Source organism: Grus americana, chromosome Z (assembly GCF_028858705.1).
Source record: "Grus americana isolate bGruAme1 chromosome Z, bGruAme1.mat, whole genome shotgun sequence".
NCBI lineage: Eukaryota > Metazoa > Chordata > Aves > Gruiformes > Gruidae > Grus > Grus americana.
Genome location: NC_072891.1, coordinates 58,720,876 through 58,736,693, shown reverse-complemented (window position 1 = coordinate 58,736,693; position 15,818 = coordinate 58,720,876). Strand labels below are relative to the sequence as shown.

At 39.7% G+C, this 15,818-nt stretch overlaps 1 protein-coding gene across 5 annotated transcripts in view; it reads right to left on the bottom strand.

Annotated features, from left to right (window-relative positions):
- LNPEP (leucyl and cystinyl aminopeptidase) overlaps positions 1–11,081 on the bottom strand; it is a 70,474-nt gene extending 59,393 nt beyond the window's left edge. Inside the window, exon 1 of one of the 5 annotated variants that reach the window (XR_008574729.1) lies at positions 10,585–11,081. Coding sequence is in view for 3 of the 5 variants with exons in the window: in XM_054810715.1 (XP_054666690.1) it covers positions 10,585–10,603 (19 nt within the window). In the remaining 2 variants the exon portion in view is untranslated. The remainder of the gene's footprint in view (positions 1–10,584) is intronic. The other 4 variants (XM_054810715.1, XM_054810712.1, XM_054810711.1 and 1 more) reach the window with 4 other exon arrangements.
- Positions 11,082–15,818: the final 4,737 nt, after the last annotated feature.

Genomic DNA, 15,818 nt, shown 5'->3' with positions numbered 1-15,818 from the left:
ACTACAGGCCTGTCACTTTGACTTCAGTGCCGGGGAAGGTTATAGAGCAGACCATCCTGAGTGCCATCGCATTGCATGTACAGGACAACAAAGTGATCAGGCCCAGTCAGCATGGGTTTATGAAACCAGGCAGGTCCTGCTTGACTAACTTGATCTCCTAATACAAGATGGCCTGCTTAGTGGGTAAGAGAAAGGCTGTGGATGTTGTTTACCTGGACTTTTAGTGAAGCCTTTGACACTGTTTCCCACAGCATTCTCCTGGAGAAACTTCTTGCTCACGGCTTAGACAGGTGTACTGTTCACTGGGTAAAAAACTGTCTGCATGGCTAGGCCTAAAGAGTTGTGGTCAATGGAGTTAATTCCAGTTGGTGGCCAGTCACAAGTGGTGTTCCTCAGGGCTCAGTCTTGGGGCCAGTTCTGTTTAATATCTTTATCAATGACCTGGATGAGGGGGTCAAATGCACCCTCAGTCAGTTCGCAGATGACACCAAGTTGTGTGGCAGTATTGATCTGCTTGAGGGTAGGAAGGCTCTGCAGAGGGATCTGGACAGGCTGGCTCAATGAGGTTCAACAAGGCCAGTTGCTGGGTCCTGCACTTAGGTCACAACAACCCCATGCAGCACTACAGGCTTGGGGAAGAGTGGCTGCAAAGCTGCCTGGTAAAAAAGGACCTGGGGGTGAGTCAGCAGCATGCCCAGGTGTTAAATAACAAACAGTAATTTTAAAAATTGCTTTTTTGTTCTTCTAAAATACCACCCAACAGAAGTTATATAGGACTTCTTAAATTTTGCCCACAGGCAATTGATTTACAGCATAGTCAGTAAATAAACCCGGTTGCTATTTTCAAAAGCAGTACATAGACACAGCTCTCTGGGACACAGAGTGTCACTTTCAGAAAGAGTAGAAGGGCACTGGCACAGACTCTTGATGATCACATGCAAAACCCTGAATATATTGGGAAACCTATGCAAAATCCTAACTAAAACCTCATGCTTTGGTGGGCCGGACAAGCAGTAATGTTTCTGGTTGTTGCCTCCTCCTCAAATAAACGTGATATTTATTCAAAGTCTGCATGAAAGCAAATTACTCAACTTAAGGGATTTCTGGCCCTGAAGCTCACAGAAATACTCTATGCAGTGATACCCTGTATGGATCCTATAATAGACAGGCATAACTTTCTTAAATTCAAGATATACTCAAATCTCCAAGTGCACACGTCTACAGAGGAAAAAAAAAAGAAACTGAAAACTTACTTCTGAAATCTGGTATTTGAAAGATACTACACTTCATTAGTGAAACACTGTGTAAGTGAAACATAAATTTCTGTATTTTCAAAACTCTTGCCCCAAAATTGCATGTTGCTGGAGCAGTAATTAAGGTCACACTTTGATATTGCATTACACTATTTATTCTTCTGGATAAGTATCAACAGGTACATCATACATTAAAAATTATAGAATTCAACAATGCAGTGATTTTTGAAAAAACAGGCTTTTCATTTTAAAATCTTTCAGCTTGCTCTAAACCAGGTACTTTTTGGTTTATGGTCATTATTTCTTGTCATATCAATGTAGCTCTTCCTTCTATAATAGACAAGACTGCCTGCACTGTTATGCTTTGGGCTGTCCCCAACTCGTCTATAAAATAACTGTATTACTTGTTTGGAGAGAGGCAGGGGGAGGAAGAAAAAAGCTCATCTTATCTTTTCTAATGTGCTTGTTCAGCAAACAAAGCCTGTATCAGCAAACATGTTAGTTATGCTAAGAGTCTGACTAAACGTTTCCTTCTTTTCTACTATGTCTCCCTAACTGTTCCATGCATTTCAAATTCCTTCCAAGTAAGAAAATAAGTCAATTCTATACAGAAGAAGTATTTGCTGTTACTAAAGGAGAGTACACAATGCCCATCATGTAATTTAAAATCAGCATCTATCCACAGTAAGAAAACATACATTTATAACCTTCACTCAGTTTAGAAACAAGGAGACAAGTAGCCAGTGGAATATCAGGGAAATCAGAAGTCTTGTGTGAAAGCATTTTGGGCCTATTAGTTGCAAATGCAAAAAGAGGTGGTTGAAGTCCCCAGTTTCTATGACATTTCCACAGGTACCACTAAAGGTTCAGTGGCTGTAGCTGAAGCACCCCTCTCCAGACAAGCAGGATCCAACAAACAAACCCACATTTTCTTTATAAATGACATTTATAAAGGGCATACATTTTAAACAACCTGATGCTTGTTTAGTTTGGGTTTTTTGTGTCTTTTTTTTTTTTTTAAAGCAATATGTTTGAACTATCATACCCTCTCATCTTGAACTGCTTCTAAAAAAACAACCCCATGTGCCTTCTGGGTTACTACCATTGCTTAACACACACTTGATGACTCCAGTCATAATACTATAGAAAACCGTTTCTGGGTCACAAGCAAGTATTGCATGTTCACTGCTTCATAACCAGTATTTCATCTTACAGAACCAATAATGTCTAAAGGTTATTGCCTATGACTTGCAACACAGTAAATTTTATATGGTCTTAACAGGGCAACAGTACATCTCCCTCAATTTTTGTCAGTCTCATTACATAACAAGACAAAGGACTTCAATAGAGAAAGAAGTGGCAGTGTACCTGCATGGTACCTCAAGAAATACTGAGATCTAAATTGCTCCAAAACTCTACTCAGGTATCATATATCAGCTTTGAAATCAGCTTCATTACAACCACCACCATGGGGGTGGGGGCAACTCAGATAGAAGACACTTTGCAGAAGGTACCCTGGGATCATCTCTTTCACTCGTTCTCGCCATGGAAAAAGCAGATGGGAGAGCTGCAGACTGCACAAGAGGGCCAGAGCATTCTATACAACAGATGACAATGCCCCACAGGGTTTGTGAAAGGCTTCTGCAGAAATACCAGCAGCATTACTCTAGAGCCAACCCTGAGGGACCTCCAATCAACAAGCTGTGCATACAGGCAGCTGTTTTGATCTTGTGAGTTTTCTGGGTTGCTTTGCCCAGCAATGTACATATCCTTGGCCACATCACTGTTATTAGAGTGTATATACATTTCAGAACATGTATGCTGCTACCAAGAAAAGAAAGAAAATAGCAAAATGAGAGAAAAAGATGGACAAGATGCAACAGAAATAAAAAAGACAACTCTTTGTTCCTCTCTAGACAAAGCATATTTTTAATTACCAATTTTTATTTAGAAGAGAATTTCTGTAGATCATAGCCCTGCCAATGATAAAACCTCTCATAACAACAGTTCCATTCTGTTCCATACATGAGGTGTTTTTCGCTTCATGGATCTTAATCCCACAATCATAATTTTACAGATGAAAAGTTACCACAATATGGCCTACTCTTTCTGTGAAAAGCAGCCAAGTTTGGCAAAGACAAGATTTAGAATCTACATAGTGTTCTTTTAGACACTACGCAGGAATGGCTTTCACTGCTTTATGTATACATGTGGCGGGGGGGAGGGAACAATCACAAAAAACTTTTAAGTATAGAGGATATTGATGCTCCTGCATTTTAACAATGTAGCCCCTTCTATTCCAAGTGCCGTCCCTGAACATAGCACTAGCCTGAACTTTTGCCAGATCAATCAACAGAGATGCCAACAAGTCAGTTGCTGTGATGAAGCTTGCTAGTCTAATCAGTGTACATAATGAAGGACAAACACGGTATTCCTACCACTGCAATGCAGGCCACCGTCATAGTAGTATCACAATACTGTAATCACAGAAGATAGATATGAATGTTTCCTTGGGTTTTGTTTTTCATTTGTTCAAAGTTTAATAGGTTGCATGCTTTTAAACGTTATTCGTTCATATTTTTTCTCATTCGCATTTTAATTGCTAAAGTGCCTATTTTGCAATGGCTCCTTTAACTATTTTCCAGTTGTTTGTACAACAGTATTTTATATACAAGTATTCACACTTATGAATACTCAGGTGTGCCAAAAGAGACGCTGAGGCCTCATTAATATCTCCATCAACGATAAAAAGAACAAATTTGGATAACAAAACTGACAGCTTGTACATGCTGCATTCATAGTGCCATTTTCTGAAAACATGCTCTTTGTCCTTCTCTTATAATGGTTTACATCTCAGAAGTAATGAGGCTTCTAAAGTATTCTGAGGCATTTTGGACTCCCATAAATACAAGCCTGGCCATTTCCAGAAAGTTTGGTTTACATATATGAAAAACAGTTACAAGTGATTCTATTGATGTGTTAACAACTCATTATTACTGTAAAATAAATTGTCAGATTTTATACAAAAGAAAGGCTTAAATAAAAAGCAGTGGTAGGCCCTGAAGCAGTAGGTGAATTAGGCACATTCTTAGTTTTAAACACAGCTGTTTCCCCATAAAAGTCAATGGCACTGTGACAGAAGTATTTATGCAAGAATTCCAGTGTTTGCAGAATCGATTCCTTCAATATCAAAGAGTGATTACAATCCAAGAAAAGCTCTCTGCACTCAGCTATGCTTACTAAAGCACAGTGAAACAGACTCCTCCAAACAGCTTGGTGGGAACGTCGGTGGGAAAAAAACATCCCAAAATCAAAACCCACCGTATCTCCACATGAACAAACAAAACACTGAAAGTGTCTCACATTTCAATGGAATCAGGATTCCTTTCTCTCACTTTTCACTAGGTGTAGTAAAGAAGACCACTGCAGCAGTACATTACTATACATCCTGAATAACCCAACAGATGAACCGGCCACTGAGATCTTCTTTGAATGTCTTTTGTGAGGCACCCTTCATGATGGAATAAAACATCATCTATGCCCCAGGGAGACAAACTGAGCAGAACCCAACACACCATTATTACCCTGAAATTCCTGTCTCTTTGATCACCTGGATGAGTTTTCAGAGCTGCTCCCTCCTCTCCTTCTTTCCCATTTCCTTCAAGAGTCTCCATCTGTTTTCTCTCTTTCTTCCTAGCTACCAGGTACATTATCTTTTTGTGATTCTTACAATTTAAGATTAATATACTTCCACTATTTAAAATATGAAAACCAGTCAAAACACAGCTGTTGTAAGATACATAGGTACTCTTTAAAACACTTACAGGCACTTAAAACCCAGCTTACAAAAAATGCTGGTGTATTTTAAAAGTTAATTTGATGTTATTTTAAGGTAATGTTGGATAGAAGTCTAAGTAGTAGCTGCCATGCATACAAATTTCTTTGATAGACAAAGGAATAATATTGCTCTCACTCATAAAGAAATCTTAATGGTTTTGCTCTTCTACACAATCTTTGCTTTTGTACTTAATGAAAAAAAAATATTGTCCATCAGAGCTGGAAATTCACTGAACTTCCTTCACTCGAATCACTGAGTGAAGGAGGAAGAGGAAAACTTTAATTGTCTGAATGCAGCTGTATTCATCTCTAGTGAAATCAGAGACATGCCTTAAATAAAGGTAAATTCAGCTTCTTTGTAGGTAATTATTATATCAATGCCCATCAAATGTTAAAAAAATATTCTGATTAGTTAAACAAACAGAAGCGGTTTTATCCTAGCTTTTATTAGGTTTCAACATTTTCTACAGCAGTTGTTGCAGGGCTTTATCTAGCACGTAGGCACGCGGCCTCACAAATATCAAACACAGTTTGCATCATCTTCCCCAAAAAGATTACAAGACAGTCCTGGAATACTTGTACAGGTGGATACTGAGGTCAACATAAGTTTTCAACATTTTTAACTTATGAGATATCATGCAGATACTCAGTGGCTTCATTCATTCTACAAGTGGAATACCATCTCCTTAGTGGAAAAATACTAACAGTCAATCCATGGTGAACATCTATACTCATCTTCAGACATTGTTTTAAAAGGGAAAGAGATTTGCAGTCTCTTTCCAACTCACAGTGTTTGGTCTTGCCAAAATAAAACATTTCAAGCAGATTAAGTTCTTTCTCTCTTCTCTCTTCACATGTTCATCTACTTTCCTCATTATTCTGATCATCAAATTGCTTTACGCTTAGTAACAGGTGCTGGAGTACTCTGTACCAGATATACTGCTAGTACACCTAGATCCCAACTTGTACTGTAAACTGCCAGTAAAAGAAAGTATATGTCTAAGTATTAGTCTGTGTATATACATTAATAGAGCTGAGAGAGGGATGATCGCTCTCTCAGCTACACAGACTGCATTCGAATTACTGAATTAATTCCTGAGCATCCATTGCTAGACAGGGAGTTCACAGAAATGCAATAAAAGAAAAAATAAAAAAATAAAAGAAAAAAAAAGAAAATACATATCCAACTTATTTTGAAAACAGGTTCCTTTTTTAGCTTAGCTGACACAGGAAGACAAGATACAGATGCTACAACACAGTTTGTGGAAAAATAATATCCAGTAACATGCACTCGAACAACATAAAACTCACATTTAGAAACAGATGCCATCAGCATTTTTTTCTGTCAGTAATATTTGACTAGAGTAAAATGCTGGGATATGCAAAACATTGGCAGGGGGAAAGACACTGAGAACAGATCTCTTCGTTTTTTTTATCTACCATCTTAGCAAAACAAATTACTTGGTCTGTTGTTGAGGACTGAATAATACAGTGTAAAATGAACAGGAACTCCTCCGTTCCATGACTCAGCTCTATACAGTATTGTCAGTTAAGGGTATGCCTGCCCCAGTAGACTTAGGCTATGCACATGAAACATGCTCCTGCAATCTCCCATACATTTACATACTGAACAAAACTAACGCAAAGAAAGAAAACATTTCAAAATTGACAGGAACTAGCTGAAATGACTAGATTTTGCAAAAGACATTTTTCAGTTTGTAAATGACATTACCTAACTTGCTTTATTTCTACTTTCTACAAAAAACCCCACTTCTTCCCATGAGAGCCTTTTTATTTTGTTCATCGGTTTAGTTATGAAATTAATTTCAAAGTTTCCATTTGCTGTGTAAAAAAAAAAAAATCATTCAAGAATGTCAGTGAAAGTGAATGTTCTTTGCATTTCAGCAGATCATCACAAGTTACCCCTTCTGCAGTTACTTGTTTATGTATGTCACCTGTCTTAAGTGAGAAATACTGTAATAGCTCACTTCTACCTTTTCCTTTCATCTCAAATGGAAAAGTTCCATGTTTAATGTATGAAACAGGAAAAGATGAAATGATCTTTCAGAAACACATACAATCTAAAAATATAAGCAAAAAGCTTGCAAAATATTTTGTAATATTGTCCAAAAGAGAGATGCCCCAAATTTCATGACATATCCTCTTTAGTCAGTATTTCACCTTATTTCGCTTTTTTTAGTGAAACTGTTTAGGTAAGAAATTACTAGTCAGAATTAATAAATTCCACTCATTAATTTGCAGTTCCTAATTCAGAAGAATTTGAGATTATACAACTTACAAAAAAAATTATGTGCAACAATAAGGAAGTTTTCCATGCACTTTTAATTACACTTTGATTATTCATATTTCTGGAAAGGTCTCAAATTAAGAATAGTCATGTAAGATAAAAAGAATTTGTCTCAAAAAATAAAATCTTACCAGTAGCCATTTCTAAAACATTTATTAATTTATTAACATTTATTACATTTCAGGGGAAGTTCAGATTGGACATCAGGAAAAGTTTCTTCACTGAGAGGATGGTTGGTCACTGGAACAGACTTCCCAGGGAAGTGGTCACGGCACCAAGCCTGTCAAGAGTTCAAGGAGCATCTGAACAACGCTCTTAGTCATATGGTTTAGTTTTAGGTAGTCCTGTGAGGAGCAGCAAGTTGGACTCAAATGATCCTTATGGGTCCCTTCCAACTTGAGATATCCTATGATTAACTCAGCTATTCCAGGCCCTAAAAATAGATCTGCAATTAACTGTTCTTCCAGAGCTACAGTCCTCACACATTATCTCCAACTAAACTCCTGAGCAGGAGGGAAGGCATAGCAGAGATCTCTCCAAAGATGACTGGATCTAATGCTCCAGTACAGGGTTGGGGAGTGAGGAGGGTGAAGTCAAAAAAGAAATTTTAAATATTTTTATTTAGGTTATCCGAGTATTTCCACTGGAGAAAGTATTTAAACAATAAAGAATTCAGCACATCTACTAGCATTTCAAGGAAAGGATAAGGGTTTCTCTGACTTTTGAAATTATTTATAGCTGTGGTTATGCTTTTATTTAAAGAAAAGAAAAACCCCACCAAATATTGAATTAGAAAAACAGTGATCTTCCATATCCACTTCAGTGCTTTTGCTGCCTTAAAGACTATTTTAAGATACTTATCCATTCTGACAGAGCTCTACATCAGTAAAGTAAAACAATAAATTGTTTTCTTGTCCGTTTGACAAATGGGCATCAGAGTTCTGAATCCAAATGAAATGCCTTTGGAAAATCTTAAGATTCAGTCTGTTCCCTCTGTTTCACAAGAGTAAAAGCCCCAAAGAACTCAGAGAGCTACAAATATTATATTGTAAGCTTCCTGTGATAGCCATCTTTTCCTCTGAATTTACACAGCACTTTGCACAGGATATGAACCTACAGACTGCCAAACCAAAAAACCTTTCCATCTACTTAAAAGATCTGATGCCCACAAAAACTTCCAGCTCACCAGCTACAGAAATGAAAACTACTCAAAAAGCCAATTGTATAAGCATTCTCTTCACTTCAGATTTTAGCAGCTGTTATTGAGCAACAAACATGCCTCAAGGTCATCAAAATAAGGAACAACATCTCTGCTGTAATATTTGCACATTCTCTTTAGTGTCCCTTCCAGCAGAGCCAGCTTTCTGGAGGAAATTTATTGACCAACTTCAGCTCCACGTTTTCTTCCAAATGATCTCACAATCATCTCCAGACTTTTCACTTCAGGCAACAAAATTAGGAAGGTCTGTGCATGAACATCGCTTCTCAGCAATAGCACCTTTGAGCTGTATGCTCAGGCCCACACCACCACTTCTTCCACTTGCATGGATAAAGAGCAGATTTTTTTAATGTTCTGTTGCACAACACAGTAACAGTATTATGTCAAAAAGACTTTTAAAATGATAGTAACATGATGGCTGTGTCTCTCAAAGGGGACAGACTTAGCAAGATGACTTTCCCCAAAACTGCATTACTATTAAAGACAAGGTCTTTTTACCTTGCATACAGAAATGCAGATTACAACCCTGTGATTGTAATAAACCATAGTTGAAAGACCTTCTACTAAGGCCAGGATTAAGTACAAAACCAAAACATCAACTGCTTGTACAAACTGTAATTTTAACATGACAAAAAAACCCCTCCATAGAATTTTAATTTTTTTTTTTTTAAAAAGGGGGGGTTCATCTTGCTAGTTAAACCAACAAAATACACCCAGAGCCCATAACCTTTGGATTCTAAAAACAGCAGCATATAAAAGGATAGGGAATTTTTAGAGTGTTTGAGAAGAGGAAAGCAAAAAGCAATGACAGTGTATTTCTCAAGTGAAACAGAAAATTTACTTTTGACTGCATGGGTTTTTTTCTGAATTCGGCAGAAGTTTTGTACTCTGAATTGGCAGGTCACTGAGGAGTTAAAATATAATGCAGCACACTCTACCTCATGCTTTAGCTACAGCTACCCAGCATGCTTGTCATTTACCAGACCAAAACCCACCTGTAATAAAAGTGCTGCATTTTCAACAGTAAGGCTGTTGTTTTACCAAGTGTCTTGTCTTAATTTCATATTTGGCTATGGTCTTATGTCTAACCAAACATACTTTAGATTCAGTTTGATCTGCGAGCTTCATTTCCTCCTCTGCCCTGGATGGGTAGGTATAACGTGTTACTAATACAGAAGCAGTAGTAACATGTACTTCAGATGGCTTCACTTCAGTCACAAGTGCAGGATGCACACACTGCTTTACCACGATGTCAACAAACATCTCAAAGCTGCAACCACCTCGTTATTTCAAGCACTTCCGCCAATGCACGGACCATTCTGAAAGCTTTCTGGCTTCCAGGAACACACTGAAACATTGTTTCAAACACCCTAGATCCTTCCGTATTTTATTTCTCCTTTCTTTCGCTGGAAGGAGACACTGTTTAGAGTGCCTCGATCAGGGAAGCGGTATAAACAGACGGTCTGGTTCCTCCTTCTCATCAGTGTGTCACCATGGCTTTGGCACTCTGAATGCATGTAAGCCTCTTTCCTCGGAGCAGTACATAGCGAGAGCACATCTCTGTATAAAAGTTGCCCCGGCTTCGTAGTGTCCATTATCTACCACCGTGAGACTATGGCCGGGCAACAAAAAGGACAACAGTATTGAAAAAGAGAGGGAGCCTCCTCTCACCTTCATAGTTAAAGATACGTGTGTCTAATTAACCCAAATAAAGCAAGATCTGAGGTAATTTCCCTGTCGCGGACCATGGAGGCTGCACGAGTAAGACGCCTCCCCTACTCCTCTGGGCAAGCAGCTCCCGCCGGGAGCAGCCCTAGCTGCGCCTGGGCCCTGCAGCGCGGGGGCCCGCCCGGGAGCGCCTCTGCCAGGAGGGAAGGCAGGCCTGCCGCGGAGAGGCCCCCCGTCCCGAGCTCCGCCACCGGCTTGGGGTGTGCCCGCTGGCAGCGCGGCGCTGCCGTGGTACTCACCGCTGGGAAATGGCTCCATTTTCCTCCCGGAATCCACCCTCAGCCCACGGGAGGGAAGCCCTGGCGAGCGGGGAGAAAAGGACGCGGAGGCGCAGCCACGACTCCTCACTCCTCCTCCTGCCGCCGCATGTTTCCAGGACGGGCGCTGCTTCGGGCTCCGCCGGGCTACTGCTGCCCACCACGCCACAGTCACTGCCCACCGACCCTATACCGCCTCTCCAGCGCGCTCAGTCCGCGGCTCCCTGGTGAGCAGCTTTCTCGGGAAGCGAACCCGCACCAAACGCCTTCTACCCGGGCCTCGTCGCCTGCTTCCCTCTCACCCCTGGCTTGACCACGCTGCACCGCCTACTCCTCACACAGACCCGCCTTTCCGCCCGCCTCACGGCCGGGGAGGCCGTGGCAGGCGCTCGATCAGGCGAGGCGTTTTGCGCGGCTCGCCGAACCGCGGGGGAAGGAGTGTGGGGATGTCGGTCCTCTGCCTTCTGCTCGTTTGCGCTGCTTCGGGCACGTCAACCGAATGCCGGCCGCCGCCCTACCGCTGCAGAGGCGGAATGACCCGGCCGCAGTGGTACCCGGGCGCTGCCACAGGCCTCCGTGTGGCTCTGGGGCGCCCCGGCCCGCTGCCCAGAGGCCTCGCAGGCGCGTGACGTTTGCGTTGGTCGGGCCAGGCCAGCTTTCCTTGCATGTCACCGCCGCGTCCGTTCGTCGCCATTTACCCTTAATTTTTATTTTTATCCTTATTACTGCCTTACCTGACCTTTCCTACCTGACAACTACACTTCTGCTATCATGTGACTGACTACCATTTTTAATTCAATATGGAAAATTTTTAATTGCTGATTGCTGGAAAAGAAGAAAACAGGAGTTGATTAATCTCTAAGAACTCCAAATCTAAAGGCCCTATATTGCTAAAAAACCCTCAGAAGAAATCTAAGCTTAAGTGTTACTTGGGGAAGAGGGAGGAGGGAGGGGAGGAAGGCCAGAGGTCCACAAGAGCACAGGCCCTGTTCCCAGACCTGTACCAGTTCTCACTCTGTATAAACCTAGAAGTGAACTTTTTTCACACCTTAGTGTAAGTGTTTCACACAGTTACATTGACAACCCTGTAGCATAAACTTGTTTGTAGTTACGTTTCACACTAAGTCCTTGGAGTTTAATACTAGCCATAATGTTGGGCACAGAGCTATATGAGTTTTAATGACCATTTATTCAGCAACATGTTCTTTGACACTCCTTAACGTATGACAACAGCCCATCCTCAAAAGAAAAACTTATATTATTAAATTACTAAATCAGCAAAGCATTTCTTTTAATAGCATCACATGTCCTGAGACCTTTCTTTTCTAAGCACTGACACTGCCTGGCCTATATTTAAATACATTAAAGAAATGCTATAACCATATAGCTGACTCTGCAGTGCTGGGATCCTACGCAGTGTCGTGCAGAGACTGCAGAGAGGCCCGAATAACATTTTTTGTGCTCCTCATCACTTGTTTTCAGCATTCTTCATTTTTGCCAATCCAAAATACTTAATTAGTATGATGCATCTCTGTGAAGCAGAAGAGTTAAAATAAGATCATGCAGAAACTTCCATATCTTGATTTTCCTATTAAAATCAAGTTTTAAGAGAATACAATGGGGACTACTCATACAGATGAAGTTAGGAACAGGGGTCATTTCACAGTACCACCTATTTGCCTCTGTCCAATATTAGAAGAATAAGGGTTTCAGTGTAATTTAAAACAGAATTGAACGGAATTGAAGCTCTAGCTTTGCTGAAGTTGTTAAAAAGCCAGAATTTCTACAATATGACAAAACCCCCCACTGTATTCAAAAGTTACAGATCATTTTCACCATAAAATGCAGGTTTTAGTTACAGTTTAGTGATATGAGTGATTGATAAAAGTGAAGAATGTTAAACTGTTCTTTTTTCAGGCATTAAATCAACTATTACCACGTCATCGTCTTCTATATATATTTTTTTTTAAGACACAGAATAAAACATTTCTTTAATTGCTCAAAGTCCTAAACATATCCTTAAAGCATCTGCAATGACATATTTCACCTTTGTTTGGCAGCCTCCATTCAGCAATATCTTAACTGAGTCTTTTCCATGGGGTAAAATATGATTGCTAGGAAGCCTGTCTCTTTCTCATCTTTGAAAACCTGCTTTCCCTAAAGAATGCTTGAGATATTTCAGCTTTTAGACAGCAGGAAACATGACTCAGACCTTCTTTGTTCTGTTTTATTTTTCTGGTGAGAGGAACAAAGATTTGGCCACGTGAACATTACAAGTGTCAGCTAGACACTTGGGTGCCTTTGACACAGTGGAAAGTCTCCATTTTTTTTCAGCCAGATCTGCACATAAGAAGAAGCTACACTGCAATAGGATGTAGAGCTTTGTAGTTGAGAAGTTGCCAGGACTCCAGGGGTTTGAAGACAAGGGAATTACTTCATCAGTTTTGCTAAAACATGTCAGATGTAGCTCAGAATCAGGTGTGGGACTGGTGAACCATTTGGCCAATGACCTTAGAAGGAGATGAAAAAATTGTTCCAACAAATACTTGTGCCTAAAGCTGGAGCAGAGATAAGGAATGGGGAAGTTCTCTTTATTCCTTGACTGAAGTAGTTAATACTACTGATTAATGTGTTAATTTCCTCCTTAATGTAAGGTTTTGTATTTAAAGCTATTTTTTTTTCTGTGCACACTACTCTGCATAAATCTGAAACCTTCATCCCCTGCCAGCAGGAACTACAGCTGTTGGTAACCACTCTCTGTTCAGAGTATCATCCCAAGCAATTCATAGCATTGTGTTTACAAAATAAATATCCTTATCTATCTATCTATCTATACAGGTGTATTCATACCTAGCAGAAGCAGCTGCTTCCACAGAAGAGTCATTGCTATGTATTTTATGTTATCACACAATGTATCTTTCAGCAATACTTCCTAGATCTACATTCCTTTTTTAATAGATTGTAGTTAAGTTTACACTGTTACTTTGCCTCTCTCTGTGTCTTTTCAGAAGATTTCAAGACCACTTGCATTTACCTTAGTGAAAACATCTCAAGGGCAATAAAATTTCTACCAGTTAGATGAAAATAGATCTCGGAGGATAGGTACCAATAAAAGGATAGGTGCCAATAGGAAAAATTTTTCCAACATGAACTATACACCTGAGAATCTTTGCATAGGAACACTCACAATTCTGCATGTAGATGTACGTAGGAGGGGGAGTATTTAAGGATGCTAATGCAAAAAAAGCTTCTATCAAGAATGTGCAATGAGTTAAAATATGCAAAGACAACCATGTTTCATTCAGCTTCATTGCTCTCAAAATTACTTTAATTGTTTAACTGTGTGTTTTCTTAGCAATTTTTTTATTCTTTATGGCCTAGAACAAGGATTCAGCAGGATGCCAATTGCAGTCCCTTTCTCAATAGCCACATAGATATAAACCACAGTGGCACATGAGCCTCTAGATGGATTACAGTGCTACATTACAGATGAAAAAACCAAGCTCAGATGTATTCTGTGGAGGAAGAGTCATGACAGGATTAGAACATTAGAACATTTTATTGCAGTATAGACACTTTGTGTGTAAATACTCTTCCTGCTTTGCTGGTTTTGCTTAAGTCATAAAAATAAATAAACTACTCTAAAAAATTCCAGGTCCTGAAATTAAATTAAATCAATGTAACTTTCTCTTTTCCTTGGGATATTTCTAGTATGTTTGTATCTCACCTTTAGACTGTAAAGACTCAGATGTAATTTTTGTTTGGTTTATTTTTAAAAAGCATGTACTAGCTAGAAATTATCATGTACTATTAACATACCCCCCAGGTGACACAGAAGTAACTTGCCACCGTTTGTGGTCAGAATGCTACAGGCCATGATTGAAAAGTTGCTTTTTCCTTAGGTGAAGTTAGAATACAGTTAAGCATGATGATTTAGGCAGATCTAACAGCTTGCCACTTGCCAAAATGGCAATGTCCTTTTCCCGGCTCAGCTCCTCCTCTGCCTACACTTTCCTTATGCTTTCACTACTTACCTTGCACCAACTCTAATGCTTGTTATATTCCTCTGCAGACTAATTCAACTCTTCAACTGCCTAATCTGGCAGAAAACTAATTCAGCAAAACAGTGGATAATTTAATTCTGGGTTACAGAGTTTTATCAGAATCTGCAAAGGATCTGGATAACATCAGTAAAGGAAGGGCTCGCTCATGAACAGGCAGCTAAGCAACCTCAGCTCAGAGTGGGAGGCAAATAAAGGAAGGAAGATTCACCTCTGTTTCCAGTGGTAAGCCGTCTATGGAAATCTCTCCCTTAGGGGGTTCTTCAGCTTTCTGCCTATATGGATTTGGCCCTCTTTCCAGTGATTCCAATCTCAGCTCAGGAAGCAGTCCACTTACGTACCACTAATTGAAACTTTATAGCATTGAAAAGATCAACTGTTGTATTGGGAAAAATGGTAGTAAACTGATTCACTAAGGCAGAAGCTTTAGAAAGTGGGAAATCTGGTCAGAATAAATCCACATTGAGTATTTTAAAAGCACTTATTGTTGGCAGGACTTTTTTCTAATTGAAGTCAACATTAAATGACATCAACAGCTGTGAATCCACAGCAACGGTCATGAATTTTGAGAACTTCAACTACTGTACTTAATAAGTTATAAAAAGGATGCATAAATATTCTATATTTTATAGCCATAATAACATTGTGGAATTTAAAAAATCACCCATGTTCACAGCTCATCTCTGAAGCACCCCATTAAGCAACTGATTAGTATTCTTTTCACCTCTTGCAAACTGGAAAACTGCAAAAGAACTATGAACTGAAATTACCAGCCACTTATCAGAAGCAGTGCAAAGCTAGCACCATGGCTCTTAATGTCATGTATTTATTCATTTTTGTGCTAGTATCACAAAGGTGAGAGATGTGAATCATGGAAGTATTGAATTAGGAAATACGAGACTGCTGAATCATCCAAAGTAGGTAATGACGTCTGATAGGCATGTTCACAGAGCACAGAATACCATAGGGTACTATACTGGTTGATGTGTTCTTCATCTTCCATACAGGGGGAGGAAGCACAAGGCACAGTCAGGGTACTGCTACAGAACATGTGCATATTATTGAACGTTCTTCTCTGAAATGGTCACTGTTGACATCTCTATTTTGATTCCAGTTGCACAAGGCTTTCATGAGTGCAAAAACCCTTGCAATCAT